The following is a 15,922-nucleotide window of genomic DNA, read 5'->3' as shown; positions in this document are numbered from 1 at the left end:
AGCCACCCTTTTAGACAATCGCGGCCGTAAAACAAACCCTGCTGTGTTTCTGTGGCCTCTTGACCTCATCACACCCAGCTCATGCACATTGTAAACAAACAGAGTGCAACCATATATGGTTTGATCAGCAAATCACTTGCTCTTCTACTTGTCCACAATCCACTGACCGAAGCCGCCACTTAGGCCTGCGCAAAAGCCAAGAACACAAGAGTCCGTAACTGTGGGCACCTCAAAATATCCGTCCTTTCGCCGCACCTTGTGTTTTGATACTAGTAAAAGTTGGTTTTCTTGGAGCGGCAGCTGCATGGGTTGTGTAAGTGTCCTCACATGGCAGGATGAGCAGCGTAAAATGCTGACATAGACTTCCAGTCAGGATGTAGTCACATGGGGAGGTGAAAGTACTCTACACTTCATTTATGTGTGGAGGATTCAAAGAGGAAGGGGGGACAGCAGAGAGGTAGGGAAATCTTATTTTATATGTCATTGAAGAAGAGCTGCGGCACTGATTTAGGCAGATATACCTGCTGCAGACTTTTCAAAGTTAAAAGCATTACTTCCTCTCTGCTTGCTGGTGAGCTATTACTTGAGCAGAAGTTGACGTGAGTTGAAAAGTCCGAGACATTTCTGCGATGGCTTTTAAAGCATTCGAAAAAATCCATATCTATGAAAAACAAGGAGCACCAAAAGAAAAGGACAAATCCACCATCCAGTGCCTTGAGTGCTTTGATCGAAATGTGTATATTGGGTCCAAACATGCAACAGTCCAGCACCTCATCCTACCAAGCAGCACACATGGAGACCTGAATCCTGGCCAGAGCAGAGCCAAGGACGGTAGATCCAGAAAACTAGGCTCAAGCAACCCAGTCATCCAACTGAGGGCAGTCCCACTTTTCAACCACCTGCTGGTCCTGTGGGATCGGAGCGTTACTGCCCTCAACATGTTCTCCTTAGAGCCGACTCCTGCTTTGAAGAAAATCCAGCATGTGTCTTTGTTTGAGGTGTGCGACTCATTGCTCACAGCTCAGGCCGAATGTGTGGAGATGGTGACTTCCTCCAGCCGCAGGAGAGTGATCCACATCCACGTGGTGGGAGTGGACAGGTGGGAGGTTGTAAAGGAAGTCCCTCTACCTCAGGATCCTGTGGCCTTGGCAGTGGATGGCACCAGTCTGTGTGTGGCTACCTGTGACAGGTATCTCCTATGCAATCTTGAGACCGGGAGCAGCGAGGAGCTTTTTCCTCACAATCACAACAGGCAGCGTGTCTTTGTCACCTCAGCCGGGCCAGGGGAATTCCTCCTGAATGGGCCCGAATCTTTGGGTAAGCGCTGCCAAAATGTTTATGGTACATGTTGTCCTCCAGGCTGTCGAGTACAAACATCTCCATGTGTCATTATATGCTTCCTTTCCAAAGCAGCCAGTTAATCCGCTCATATCAGTCCCCTATATATTCATTTAGCCAGAGGATATTTGTTTTGCCAAGATTTCATTTCCTCGCCCTCCTCCCGCAGGCATGTTTGTTATGAAGACAGGGATATGCGAGCGCCCTCCCCTCCAGTGGCCTCTGGAGGTGCTGGCAGCCAGGGTATGTTTCCCTTACATCCTAACCCTGCAGCCCCAAGTGCTCTCTGTCTACAGCATGTTGGATCAGCAGTGCAAACAGACTGTGAGTCTCCATGGAGCGACGGGTCTGGTCTCCGCATCAGGTAAACCAGGCAATGTCAACTCATCACCTCATCCTGGCAGATTGTAGGCCGAGAGCCTGTCAAGCTGAGGTTTTGCTTTAAAAGATGTAGCCGTGCCTCAGTTTTCACTGATCCATTCGATCATTGTTGCACGTACTGTTCCTACACACTGAGTGTTTTGTGAAAACGAAGAAACCAATCTCCTCCTCAGATGGCGCCTTAGTGTTCACAGAGAGAGACATTTTCAGCCTGCGTCCGGTGCCGGTCGAAGAGCAGATCCAGGCACTTGTAGGACACGAGAGAGTCGAGGAGGCATTACTGCTGCTGGATGGAGTTCAAAGCCAACGTCCACTTGACTCATACAAGGTGAAGTGCAATTTGTAGACACACAGAATGACGCAAGCATGTCCCTGCTTTGTAATCCATGTCTGTTTTTCTTGAAGGGGACACAACTACATTTCAGGGGACTGCTAGATGAAATAGATGAATTTATTTCCAATGCTAGCATTTGCTAATTAGCAGGTAACACTGGTAAAACCAAGTAGTATTTTAAACCATTTTCCCCTCTCAATTCAGCTTTTCCCTCATTTCCTGCAGTCTGCCAGTTTGTCTCTGCCAATATCATTGTTTTATACTGTTAACAATTTCTGGAGTAACGCACTAGACTTCTGCCTCAATAATTTCAGCTCATATATTAACGCATTAAATATGGTGCCAATGTTATTTTGAGAGAGAATGTGTCTTTCTCCTGACAGGAGCTGCAGAAGGCCGTCACTTGCCTGGCTGGATTTGTTCATTTTTACCAGGAGGGTTTTTCCGAGGCCAGAGATCTATTCATGTGAGCGTGAAACCTCCCTAACACGGCACTCCGAATTACCAATATTTTTTTTTTGTCTAACACAAACCCATGCTCTTGAACACTTGGACAGTAAAGGTGAGCTGGACCCCAGAGAAATCCTCCTCCTCTACCCGGACGTGCGGCCGTGCCTCAGCGAGGACTTTCAGTCCCAGCTCGATCAAGTGAACAAGGGCAGGGATCTGCAGGTGCTCTGGCAGGAGGACAGAGACACATTTCATCACTACCTGGCCTTCCTGGGAGATTTTCTCACAGCAATCAGGGGGACGGAGCAAGAGTGCAAGTGCAGCGCGGAGGTGGACTGCGCCCTCCTGTGGCTGCACGCAGAACTGGGCGACACTGAAAATCTGCAGCAGCTTGTGACGTTTCCCAATGGGTGCAGGTTGGATCACTGTGTTCCTGTTCTGGAGCAACACAACAGGTGAAAACAAACAATCGCTGGCTACAGTACGTAGATGACCTGTAATCACACTTAGAGTTGACGTATTGTGCTTAGTGCACACATATGAATAGGGTTTTGACATAATTGTCTTAAATAATTCATTGTTTACATTTTTTTCATGGATCGTACAATTTCTGATGGAACATTTGCTGTTTGATCTCTTTGTATTTTCAGATTTTTTGCACTAGGTTGCCTCTACCAAAGCCATGGGAAGCAAATTGATGCAATAGAGGTAGTTCCCTTTACACTTTTAATCAACGTCAAAGATGTGTGTTTTATCGTGTTCTATTCTTCCAGACTTGGGTGAAGATTGCAGATGGCTTCCACAAAGACTCCTCTTGCTCAGATGTATATGGACACATAGTGTGGACTCTCAGTCAGCTGGAGCACAGAGATACTGTGTGGAAATTTGCACATTGGACTCTGCAAAGAAACCAAGAGGTGGCTTTTGCATTTTTTATGCTCTCATGTTGACTGCAGGGGGCAGAGTTGCACAATATGCAATATGTGTCACAAATGCACATGCACTGAAAAATGCCACCCACTCCCTCATATCAGGCAATCTGCCTTGATTATGGTGCAATAATTGATTATCAAATCACCAACAGCTTTTTTTTGTATGAAAAAGATAGGTGTACAGATTTTCACCATGCGTCGACCAGATGATCGACTGGAGACACAAGACGTCCTTGTTCCCTTGGAGAAGTATCCACTGGCAGTGATTTTGTATCTTGAGTTCTTAATCCATGACTTGAGCAGTGAGGTGGGTACCGCAGCAGCGACCCAATTCTAATGTCCTTACTCTTTTATTAAATGCACGGAGACGTGATTGGTGTAATCTGTCCTCAGGAGGAGAGACATCACAACCGTCTGGCCTTGGCATATGTTACTCAGACGCTGCGAGAGGAAGAGGAAGCAGATTTGAGGCAGACCAGAGGGAAGTTGCAACATCTGTTATGGGAATCCAAATTCTATGACGTCTCCTCTGCGTATGGTGTGTGTGGAGGAATTACAAGGACGTAAATGTGTGCTATCATCCACAAATTCCCCAAAAATTATATGATATAATTCTCACAACAGAGAGCGTCAAGTCAACAACCCTGCACATGGAGAAAGCCATTCTGCTCGGTAAGAGCGGGGAACACACGCAGGCTCTGCAGGTGCTGGTTCACCAGGAGCGAGACCTCCAGGCTGCAGAGGCCTACTGCTGCAGGGCTGCCCAGGGCCACGACACTCAGTTCAGGGAGGCCCTGCTGCTCTCCCTGCTCCAAATCTACCTGGGCTCCGAGGATCACACCAGCACCGCGGTGGATCTGCTCAACAACAATTCCCAGTTCTTCGCAGTGGAGAATGTCCTCCAGCTCCTGCCCAACTCCTGGTCTGTTCAGCTAATCTCCCAGTTCTTAGTTAAATCCGTCAGGTCAACCCTCCACCAGAGGCGGATGGTGAAGCTGCAGAGGGCGCTGGCCCAGGCGGAGCTCATGCAGCACAAGGTCACTTGGGTGAGTTTAATGACATATTCCGCTTTTATATATATTTTTTACTGTAGCGAACATTGTGTGTATTCTTGTCTTGGTCTTTCTCAACCTTGTTGCCCTTTTACCCTCTCCTCTGCAGATGCAGGCCTCAAAAGCAAAGTTCCGACTGGACAAGGAGCAGAAGTGTAAGGTTTGTCAGAGAGTCCTTGCAGAGCCACAGTTTGCCGGCAACCTGCACGGTGAGCTGATGCACACCGGCTGCACTGGCTTTTTCTTAGCATCATAAAGACACTGATTGACCAGTCTGTTGCCTGTTTAGGCACATTATGTGGTCCTCTGCACCCTTGAGAATCACATTAATTTCCGGATAAGTGTCTGCTTCCTACCCGATGATTTATCTAGATTAGACTGTGTCGCCTAGGCAAACTCTACAAGGATTCAGTTCACGGACCTTGGACCAGACACATTCCCTAATTAGAAAAAAAGAAAAAACATAGTGTAAATAACTGGTTTCAAAAACGCGAAAGAGCAAGCATTGCACATTTTCAGGGCGGCATGTCTGAGCCTTTTCCTAGAGACACTGTGGACAGCAATAGCTATAAATTGGATAGTGGAGGACACTCAGGGACATATATTCACTGATCAGACAGTGGTGTTTTACATGGAAACCACCTGTGGTCACCCTGATGACCAGAGGGATTTTGGCTGTCCTCCACTGCTGTATATATGCATCCCCACCATCATGGTTTCCACTGACTGTGTATATTTGTCTGCATAGAGCTGGAAATAGAAAGTCAACATGCTGCACGTAAGATACTTTTTATATTCAGCCTGTGCATTGATGTTCATTTATGACCAAAAGCAGGTTTAAAAGGTCAAAGAGGTGCAGAGTTTTTAACAAATGCTGTTAAATTAATAAATCACATTTTCTTTGTATGGAACATGAAATCGGAGGCAATTCTTTTTTCTACCAAGATCATCCTCATATCATTAGGAAGCTTAGGACGTTTTCCAAATAATCACACACAAACTCCAGTGTGTCTACATGTACAGTGTGGAGTAAATAAACTTAAACACATATCAATTAGTCAGAAGACACTGGAGTCAAGATATATTTTATTATGTCTGTCAGAAGTAACAGACTAAGGCTAACCCCAACTTTTTTATACTGATGCATTTTGGGTTGAGGAGACGCCTAAGGGGGCTGGAACTGTGACTTGGCTGGACTGCTTATAGGTTTTTGGCCCGGGTTGAGAGTCTAATTGCAATGTAGATAAATAGTGAATTATGAACATGCTGGAAGGACGTGTGCTTGCCAAGATTTTCCGCCTAATGAGCTTGTAAGAGTTTCTCATTGTTCTCACTGAGGGTCGAAAGGCAAATGAGAGTTGTGTTAACGTTTCACAGTGTGGGTGTTGTGAAGCCTTTTGAACTCTCATTTTGATGATTTTCCTCGCTTTGAGTGTTTAAATTTAAGCCGATTCATATAAATAAACAGAAACATATGCAAGAAAACATAAAATCAACGTTTTTTCTTTTATGTGGTCGGAGGACAATTGCCATGTACACTCCTCCATACTGGCTCCTTGTAATTTTTGACAATCTGCATTCCCATTCAATTTCATCGTGAGCACTCCTGGATAAACAAGTGTGAGGCAAAAAGCATGAGGTAATAACTCATTTTTACATGTTGGGAGATAAGAAGGGAGCCTCTCACAGTCTATATGGACTGACTGTGAGGGGCAGCTGCTCCGTGACTGGCTGAGCGCTGGGGGCCGTGCCTGATGACCGGTGACCACTGGGTGGACCTGGGGGCCGAGATCATGTCCACTCCTTTCCTCTCTCGGACATCCTCGGGGGAACATTAATGTTGTTTTGAACACTTGAGGTTGTGCTGCGCCTCAAAAAATGTTTTTCTCATCTTTGATGTTGACCAACGGCCTTAAGTAACCAAAAGGTAAAAATAAGCAGACACAAGTGCAAATACACCTTCTTATTAAAAATAAATTTGGTGCATTTAAATTTGTTGTTTTTTCTACTCTTTCCACCCGAAACATTAAGATGCTTCTCTCATTTAGTATAATGAGTTGAAATCAGCAGTCGCTGTTGAATGAAGCACTCTTGCAGACTGTAGTCTAGTGCATGAGTATAGGCTTGGACTGTGGATCACAACAGGGCGCCCCGGGGTGATGACCAGATGGTCATTTTACACATGAGGGGAACGGATTGGATGCAAAAGTCAACAGTTGGAGGGAAGTATGGTGGATATCCAGACATTGGTCTCCCATTATAAATATCCTGGTCACCACAGAGTCAGTGCTCGGAGGGGAAAAAAGGAACATTTTCTTCCTGTGCTCCTCTAAATTTGAGGAAAAAATGTCGGCTGTCTGGACTGTAGGATGTAATTGTTTACATGTTAGCATAGCTTTTGCGTGGGGTGTGAATGAAGCAGTTGTGAGATGCATGGGGCCTTTTTGCTTATAGGATGTTATAGAAATTAGTTAGTTTTCTGTTTTGGGTCCCTCTTGAACAGCTCCAAAAAAATGCACTCAACATTTTATCACTTTACATATAAAAAAAAACATAGAAAACGTTTCTTAATTTTATGACAACTTCATTGCAGTCTCAGCAACCACAGCCGTAAAACATGATTTAATACTGTGGATTTATATATGTTCTATATCTGTGAGTTTTATCATCACTGGGCTCTAACTGACCTTAAAAAAGGTCACTGCGAACAATAACTAAGAATACTGTACATTTCTTTGTCTGTGAAAAATGTTTTCGGCAAACAAAATGAATATGCTGTATATTTGTACACTAATATCCCATATAACCATGAAACATGGAATATTTACTGTACAGTATGGTGTAATAGTCATGCTTAATCGTCATTTCTTACACCTTCATCAAATGGAAAAGCTCCTTTTATGGCACAGGAGATGGTCAACACCTTTATTCATTCTACATTAGTTTAAAGAGAACGAGAATACGACAATGAGATATTAAAAGGGGAACATTTTTGATTTTGCATGAGAGAGACAGTATTGGACCACAAGTGTAAAATTGTTTAATATTTAGTACCTTTATGCCAATTACTTTTAATATCTTAAAGTTTTATAGCATATGTTTTCCACTCTTTGGCGACAACTCTATGCGAACCAAGTTGAAAATCCTGCCTGTAGATTATGAAAATTGCAGCAGGTACCTCACTAAAAAAAGCCTGTGAGAACGATGAATACACAATGCTTCTCTGTGCATCGTGCATCATATTTATAGTCAAAGCCACAAATTACTGTATCATGTCCCTCATGACGCATTTTTCAGTCTTTTAGTGGTCGGTGAAGACAAGCAGAATCTTAATTTGCAACCCTTTTGGTAGCAATAATAGTAAGTTTGTAGAAAACCTAAATGATTGAACTTTAATTCCCACTTTCCCCCAGCAATAGTAATTCTGTAGATAGAGCCGAACAAGTATGGGGGTAAATAGCCAAAGAGGAAGATGAAAGCACATCTTTTTTTAACTCCCAAAGCAACACCCTCATTTTGATGACTTGCTACCTTGGGGTCTGGCAGAATGCCACTGGGAAAAATGCATAGGGTGGCCCACAGGAGACACAGAGGGCAGAGACAGTGACCACAGACACCCACCCTGCCCTGATCCACGGAAGCATGAGTTATATACGTCATACTGAATGGTATAGGGAGTCACATCACGTCCGCAGTTATTGTCCACTGTTCACCACTTTCAGTGCTCAAAACAGTTTGACCGGATATTTTGAAAGAGATTTTGTTTTAATTTTGCACATAACTGCTACTTTCAGAATAAATATCAACAATTTACTCGCCTCCAGACAATTAATTTTCCCTTTAAGTAACTTCTATCATTACAAGTAGTGCTCAGGGAGTGTATGAAAGACCTTAGGTGGGAGAAGGTGGTCAGAAAAGGGAGGCTATTACTTTTGCTGATGTTAGTAAAAATTGACTTTTTCAAAGGCGCGAAGGAGATGTTTTCCATCTTTCCCCATATTCAGCAGTCCTTTGTGACACTTACTGTAAAAAGTGGGGTTACAAGATGGGTTTTTCTTAAATATTGTTGTTTACAGTTTACATTATCTATATGAAAGCTTTGTGCTACTGCAAGTTTGTCACTTGAGGGCAGTGAAAACAAGATGTGGACAATAACTTTTTAGTTTAATATGTTAAACCAAACATTTGTAAACAGTCACTTATTTACACATATTTACACATTTGAAGTAAAATTTCATGCCACCTAATGAATAAAAGTCAAATGTTCACTTTCACCTTTAGCTCTGTTTTTGATCTCTACCAACTCAGTTTCACCGGCTAGTTGCTAACTGCTTCTGTCAGCTCTTTTGTGTTGGTCAGGTAGCCTACATTTTGTTTTTTCTTGGAGCTTTTGATCTGAACAAGGTTGCCCCACTGTAGCTGAAACCAATGCTTCAAGAGCCGACTAAAGCACTAAAGGAGCTGGGATTCCCTATAAAGCTCCATAAAGCCGAGGGAAGTTGCAGATTTTGATAATTCTCTGTAGTGTCGTTACTACTAGTGACAGCTCTTACCCATTGTTAATTTATACATTGTTATGATGGAAAATATAAATCATGAGCAGCTTTAAAGCTCCCGTGTTGCAGAAAGTGAGATTTCCAGGGGATAAGTGCGAAAAAGGGCAATATTTACAGAGAAATTGACGCTGGGCGTGATTTTTACCAAGCTACAGTTGCAGGCTACAATTGTCAACTTGTCATATATTCCTTCATGCTTAAAGCGAGAGAGTCGTCCTCTTTTCAAAAAGTGTAACAGAAGGTTTAGGCTGTGCAAGCTGGTTAAATTAGAAACAAAACTGTAACATAATGTTCAGCCTGACTTCACACCACAAATCGTTTTCATACAGACCCTGAACATGCTCATCGAACTTGCCGGACATCTCACAGAATTATCAATCACAGAAACTTTGCTTCTTTCTCCGACCAGAAGCCCCCGCCATAAATAGATGTATTTCTAAACAACTTAAGCGGCATTAGCATAATGATACGACTAATGACTCAATTTTAGATGAAGAATGAGAGTTCATTTTTTTTTGGAAAGTGTAAGGATTTTTTGGGGCCTGCCTCGTGTTTATGGTGCTCGTTAGAAATGAATTTCAGGTGGAGAGTTTAACATTCAGCCCAAAGGGTCTAGCCGTGGTTTTCCACCTGTTTTTTTTTCTCGTTTTTTCCTTCTAATCTGGAGGCCTGTGTCTCATTTCCGGGTCTAGCAGCTTTCATCCCTGGACCATTAAGGTTTCTTGGAACAGAAACAGACCTGCTCAGTAATTTAAATGTTGAGTGCAACCACAATCTGGCAGTTTAATTCCTTTGTTGTTACACACCTTTTTGTGTGAATAAACTCCATCATCTACACGGTGATCAGTTTTTAGCAGCACAATATCCAAACGCACAAATTTGGTAACATCCCTGTTCATTAGGAATTTGTTTTAAGCAGCTAAACATTTATGTCTTATTGAAAAGTGGGCCCGATTTAAATGTATCTTAATTCACAGCATCGCGTTACTGACAAATTGAAAGAAGGGTCTTTTTAGCAAGCTGCAGGTGACGAAACATATTTGTGTCTGTCCCGTGTGAAACAAACAATAAAAACTCTGAAGAGACCGAAGGGATGAGCGCTCTGCACCACAGGGTCCCAGTTAGTTTCTGAGCTCTATCTGGGAGACTTTCTCATGTGGTGTTTTACGTCACTGATTACAGAGCGTGTGCCGCATGTTACTGTTACTGTACCCTGGGAAAGTTGAGAACGTAGGATCACTCATAATTAGACATTTAGCGCCAATCCTCCCCACAGATGAACACACCCTTCACCACAACAGATAGGCCAGGAGTTAAATATGTCCCCTGATATCAACCACTGGAGTCTGAAACGCCCTCCCTCTGCTATCTAGGTCTGAACGTAACTGTAACCCACACAATAAAGGTCCACGGGGGTATGGAATCAAATTCTAACTCTCTCAACCTCTGAGCACAAGCAACGGCAGCAGAAATCTCCAGTAATGTGTACTTAGAGCTGAAAAGGTCCCCATGAACTATCATGAACTATCAAAAACTATCATAAACCCAGTCAAATTAGAGGTATATTGTGTTTTAGCATAGAATTACAATTCTATTTCTACAGATCGAACATCTCTGGAAACACCGAACGAAGAATATTCCAAGGCTTTCATTAAGTCACACGTGAACTATAACTACGATGGCGCGCAGAAGAATGGAAGCATGCTCAGCTGACGTGTAGCTGCACGACATCTCTGCATTTTGTGGTTTCATGAACCAACACATACCCATACTTGAGGGTATTTCAGGAGTGCCTGAGCATCAACATCTAAAAAAAATCTGTGCAGATAACAATAACCAGAGTACAAGATGTTTTTTCAAACAAAATCTTCACGTTTTGTTTTTTTTCTGACAAAACTTTCAATGACCTTTCCCTTCTCATTTTATCTGTTGCCTTGGCAACAGCTGTGGACAGTAAAGACTATACGTGCATTTAAGTATCACATTCGAAGAGGAGACGGGACTCTGGCAGTAGTGCTGAACATGTGAAAACGTTGTATGAACCTTTTGAGGAAGAAGAGTACCAAGTCTGATAAGTATTGAAATAAAACTAACAGATGATCATCTTTTAAAAATAGCAATAAAAAAAACAGAGGTTTCCTCTAAAATGTTATCAGATGGTTTCATCACAGTTCAGTCAGGAACATTCTGGTCATAGATTTAACCATTTATTGCAACAAATGGAAATAGAGTTATACTTGGCGCTGATGGCTCCGCTCTGATAATGCTTCCTGTATTAATAATGCTAGGCCAAGACAGTGAGCGTAATGCAGAAATCCCAAAGTGGGCCCAAAGCAGGGAGTCATATTTAAATGAACCACCTTGTGTGAGGATGGGCTGTGGTTGGTGTGTGACTAGTGGAAATCGTTCAATCAGCGGGCCGTCAGACGATTACAGCTGGGGCGTATGACTAACGTGTCCTGCATGAACTATCGCAAAGCTTCATTTTGAAGCTCAAAGATAAACAAAAGATCTGACAAAAGTAAAAATAAATGAATAAACATATACCTGCGTCATCTGGGGACTCTCCAGATTTAACTTGATTACCCTGATCTGAATACTTCTTCCCTTTGGTCCAGTCTTTGCTATCTTTGATTTTTGGATCACTTGCTGACTGATACGTGTATGTTCAGTCAGCTTTCAGTCCACGCTCGAACAATGTGGGTCCAGACAATAAATCAAAGAGCAGTCATCATTGTGGTGACGGCACAGTGAATCACAGCGTCCTAAATAAAGCTCTTTTTCTTTTCAATTGTCTTCCACATCAAAACCAACTCAGTGTGAGCTCTATAACATAGCATTATGTATGTTTGCCATGGTGCTTAATGTTGCAGCAAAAACCATGGCAATGGCTACTATTATGAGTAAACCAGAGAGAGCATGTTCTTAAGGCCCATAAAAACCTGGGGGGAAGGACATTTGATGCTAAAATTGCTGTAGATATTCTGAAATCCTTGGAATCCTTATATTCAATTAAACTTTAGTGAAAGTTACAGTATCAAACAAAATACTGAACTACTGAAGTAGTAAATACTGAAGTAAAAAAAGCTCCATTTGTCTGTCTTTTGTCAGCAAAAATTCTCTATTACAACAGGATGACTGTGTCCAAATCATTTTGTGTATCGGACTTGTTGGAGGGTACAGTAATTTGGAGCTGCTTTATGTACCGGGCACTTACACCGATGATTTTATCCATAGTAGAATCAAATCAAAATAAAACACATTTCTCAATTATAATTATGAATAAATGAATAAATGACCCACGTTTTAGTGAAAAGCCTCAATTGCGTGATAAATATCATGATTAATTATCCATGAAGTTTGTGGTTTGCAAAGTCAGAAAAATATCTCGCAGCTGTCTGTTGAATACGAGTTTGACAAAGTGCGTCTGTGCATACCAGACTTTTTTCTTATCCCCAGGTGATTACTGACATTTGCAGTTTATTGCTGCATTTCATCACAGAGCAGAGAGTTTAAGTCGTCTGGAGGAGCTTGCCTCAGCTCTCCGGCTCTCTGTGCAAACCGGAGAAGAAGTCTGATTTTAAACAGGCTGAAGCTTATGTTAAGCCAAACTTGCACAGGCTCCCCCACCAAAAAAAGCTCCCCAGCTTATAATGTCAGGTTTTGGCACATTTCCGACCTTTAATTTGGAGAGGGTGTTTCACAGTCACGAAACCTTACAGAGATAATGGCGGGTGAAAGTATAGCTCACAGTAGCTGTACAGGCGTGGAATATAATTAGTTTAATTCCAATGAAGCAAACCACTTGAGGTATAGATGGGATCTGCAATCAGCTGAGGCGCTTCACACTCTGTGTATGAGGTGATAGCGACGGGCTTTAAAATAAGAGTCCAAACATGAAACTAATCTCATTTAGGTTTTAAATCTCCCATTTCAGATCCGTCAAGAGAACGGCAAATGGATGCAATTTACACTGGCTTAACGACAGAGCAACAGGAGGAGAGGAGGGAAAATCCTCTGTCATTGGAAATGAACTATACTTCAAGCATTTTGCATGTGTGTGACCTTAAGCTTGGGTCAACTAAAAGGTATTGAATGAAGCAAAAAAAGGTATTTAATACTGTCTTAATCAACGTCAGAGATGGTGTACAGTGGTGTGCATTTTCGGCACCGTTCCACACACCTCAACCTGCTGTGACCTCTGGCCTTTGTTCTTCAGCCAGTAATCACTGTAATGGCATAATGACACCAGAAATGTATTCATGGATTCTGAGTGATAGTTGTTATGACTCAAACATCAAACGACCAATGTTCATGGAGAATAATTAGGGCCTCTATAATATATATTCTTATATTGACACTGAAATTGCTATGTGTAATGTGACAAGTCGGCAGCGCGGTGCAGCAGAGACAATCTTGGTTTGAACCCTGGTTTGGCTGATTTTCCAGTGCGTGCTCGAGTGTAGCCTTCCCTTACCTGACCCAGATCATCACCTCTACAGAGAATTTTAACTGTATTTGCGCTTGATGTTTAAAGGCTGGCAGCTTTTCTGTTTCTGGTTAATTCCCACCACTAACCATTGCTGTTTTGGACCCGACAGGAAGCTTTTTAAGAGAGAAAAAAAAAATCTCTTAAAGTCCAGTGCATGCCACCTGCACCACCAACTAGACTGATACAGTTGGCAACCGGCCGGCGAACACAGTGGAAAAGTGAATTTCGGACTTAGCTTCATCAATCGTGGCCAGAAACCCAACTCAATGCAAACTAAAGAAGGCTATTGTTGACATTTTTCGCGAACACGTTCACAATATCAATTTAAGGCATGTATGCTCCCTTCTGTTCTTCCACCCACATTCAATTCTTGCAGGTTTTAAGCCACTTTGAAAACTCTCCACGTTAGCCCCGAGGCAATGCAAGCCGCTACACACCTCCCCGCATGTCTGCTGAAACTGTGGACTAAAGTTGCTATATCTAACTAGTCTCTTCAGTGGGGATGTCTCTCACTTGCCAACAGCTTCAGCCATCTTTGTATTTACCGGATCAGAAGTTGTAATACGCCCTCTGAGCAGCTCTTCTTCAGGGCAGACTGGACGCTACAATGACTCGCTATTGGAAAGTGGCGAGATGGGCCAGCCAGGCCGGGGCTAGCTGGTTGACATGCTTCAAGTAGCAGCAAAGAAGGGACAGGAATAGAAGCTGCAGCAAGAGTTGGCATTGTTTTTCGACTGCTGGAGAAAGCTATTGGCGAGATCTTGCAACGTTTCTATTGTATTGTTGAGTTGCCAGTTGTTAATGCTGACACTGGCAATGTAGCAACAGCTATTAACAAAGATTTGCTGAAATACAAAAAGATGGGTTTAAACATTTTTGTATTCCCTGCCACAACCGAAGCCTCTTGGAAAAGGCTGGTTTGGCTCGGTGATTGAGATGCACACAGCAGCTCAGTCTGAGTGAGGCCTTTTTCCATCGTCGGGATACATGTTTGATCAAATGTCTGTCCCTTTATTAGACGGCCACTTGAGACAGCTACTGCCATTAAATATGCTACAGAAGTTTCCAGACATGGTTTCAGTCCACCTGTCTGTCTGGCATAAGATGGGATTCAAGCGGCGGCTACAACCACGGGTTTTTAATTCAACCGCGAGATGTTCGCAAACTGACCAGAATGTGACTAGACCAATGTAAACACTGCAGGAGAATAAGTGCACCAGTATTAGCACAGTAATTCTCTCTTCCTTTACCACAAGACCTCAAACTTCCACATTTGGAGATTTTGTTTAAAATACAGACCTTTATATATCTGAGAAAAACACCAATTGGAAGCCCTTCAAAGTCAGTGCATGTGCCATTCAGCAGAACCAGCAGTTCACCTTGTGCCATCCAGACGCAAATGTCCAGCTCCAGAGAGAAAGACGTGTATTTACAGGCTTTAGATGTGCCTTAAAAGCAAAGCCCATAACCTTCAAAAAATGGTATTTACGGTAACTGCATTATCCAGAGAAAAAAAAAGACTTGGTACAGGAATTAAAGAAGAGATTAACAGGGGATCTTTGTCGGGAAATAGGGTCAGAGACCCAAAATAGTCATCAGGCCTGTCCTAGAAAGATCTTCCAGCAAGCTGTCATTGCAGTTAAACCTGTACATGCTGCAATTGAGGGAGAGCTCCCTGGGAAGTGACACTATAATTATTATGTTAGACGGAGGGGAAAGTTTTACATGTGGATCGGGCCGGTTAACAGGTCTACAGCCGTGGTCACTTAAGACAGCTGCAGTGTGCCCAAATTACAGAGCACAATGACTCACACGCTTTCTGTGTTTAAGACCACTTGGCTCTGCCTCGGGACGGGACAAGCCCTCACAGTAAAACAGGCGCTCCACGGAGAAACTGTTGGCTCATCGAAATAACAAACTCTTTGTTCTGCTCTGCAACATTGGCCCTCGCGGACCTCCTGGAAGCATTTATTATTTCTGTCATTTTATGTTGATCAGCTCTAAGAGAACCCTTGAATTTTGCACAAAGGAAGAAAGAGGCTATGCAGGTATCTTTATTTAGTTGTATGAAAGCAATTCATCACTAAGACCCCCCCCCCCCCCCCCCCAAGCTCAGAATTTAATTTATAAAATTACATTTCCATAGTTTTAATCTATGTAATGCTGCTGCCTCACATACCTCATTTAACAAAACCCAGCCATGATTTAGCTCATTAAACGCCCCAGCCTTAACTTTTCCACAAAAAGCTTTTTATCAGGTAAGAAGCTATAGAATTACAAGGGTGCGCATTTCTAGTACATCATCCTGAACTGAAACTAGCTAAAAAAGGGATGGGGGTTAATGGCTCATTTCATATAAATGCAGGTCTAATAGCTCCTTTACGGAT

General features: G+C 42.8%; 1 protein-coding gene and 1 long non-coding RNA gene across 3 annotated transcripts in view; one reads left to right on the top strand and one right to left on the bottom strand.

Annotated features, from left to right (window-relative positions):
* The window catches only part of LOC118286478, a 53,315-nt gene that overhangs the window by 24,244 nt on the left and 13,149 nt on the right, over positions 1-15,922 (bottom strand). The gene's annotated exons all lie outside the window — the stretch shown is intronic.
* Positions 387-5,405, top strand: si:ch211-266g18.9 (transforming growth factor-beta receptor-associated protein 1). 2 transcript variants are annotated; one of them, XM_035610948.1, is made up of 12 exons: positions 387-457; positions 1,021-1,317; positions 1,508-1,702; positions 1,893-2,047; positions 2,437-2,519; positions 2,611-2,958; positions 3,154-3,211; positions 3,277-3,420; positions 3,608-3,742; positions 3,829-3,973; positions 4,060-4,481; positions 4,597-5,405. In XM_035610948.1, exons 2-12 carry the CDS (start codon positions 1,041-1,043, stop codon positions 4,741-4,743), a joined length of 2,109 nt encoding a protein of 702 aa, XP_035466841.1. In that variant the 5' UTR covers positions 387-457; positions 1,021-1,040; the 3' UTR covers positions 4,744-5,405. The 2 variants fall into 2 exon arrangements, with proteins under 2 accessions (XP_035466841.1, XP_035466840.1); XM_035610947.2 differs by having other exon boundaries at positions 404-1,317.

Source organism: Scophthalmus maximus, chromosome 15 (assembly GCF_022379125.1).
Source record: "Scophthalmus maximus strain ysfricsl-2021 chromosome 15, ASM2237912v1, whole genome shotgun sequence".
Classification (NCBI taxonomy): domain Eukaryota; kingdom Metazoa; phylum Chordata; class Actinopteri; order Pleuronectiformes; family Scophthalmidae; genus Scophthalmus; species Scophthalmus maximus.
This window is presented reverse-complemented; position numbering and strand designations above follow the sequence as displayed.

Excerpts from the sequence above, each read along its gene's own strand:
- si:ch211-266g18.9 (XM_035610947.2), top strand. The coding sequence starts at position 630 with ATGGCTTTTAAAGCATTCGAAAAAATCCATATCTATGAAAAACAAGGA. Across the intron at positions 1,318-1,507 it reads GAATGGGCCCGAATCTTTGG|GCATGTTTGTTATGAAGACA; the intron begins GTAAGCGCTGCC and ends CTCCTCCCGCAG. Across the intron at positions 3,212-3,276 it reads AGCAAATTGATGCAATAGAG|ACTTGGGTGAAGATTGCAGA; the intron begins GTAGTTCCCTTT and ends CTATTCTTCCAG.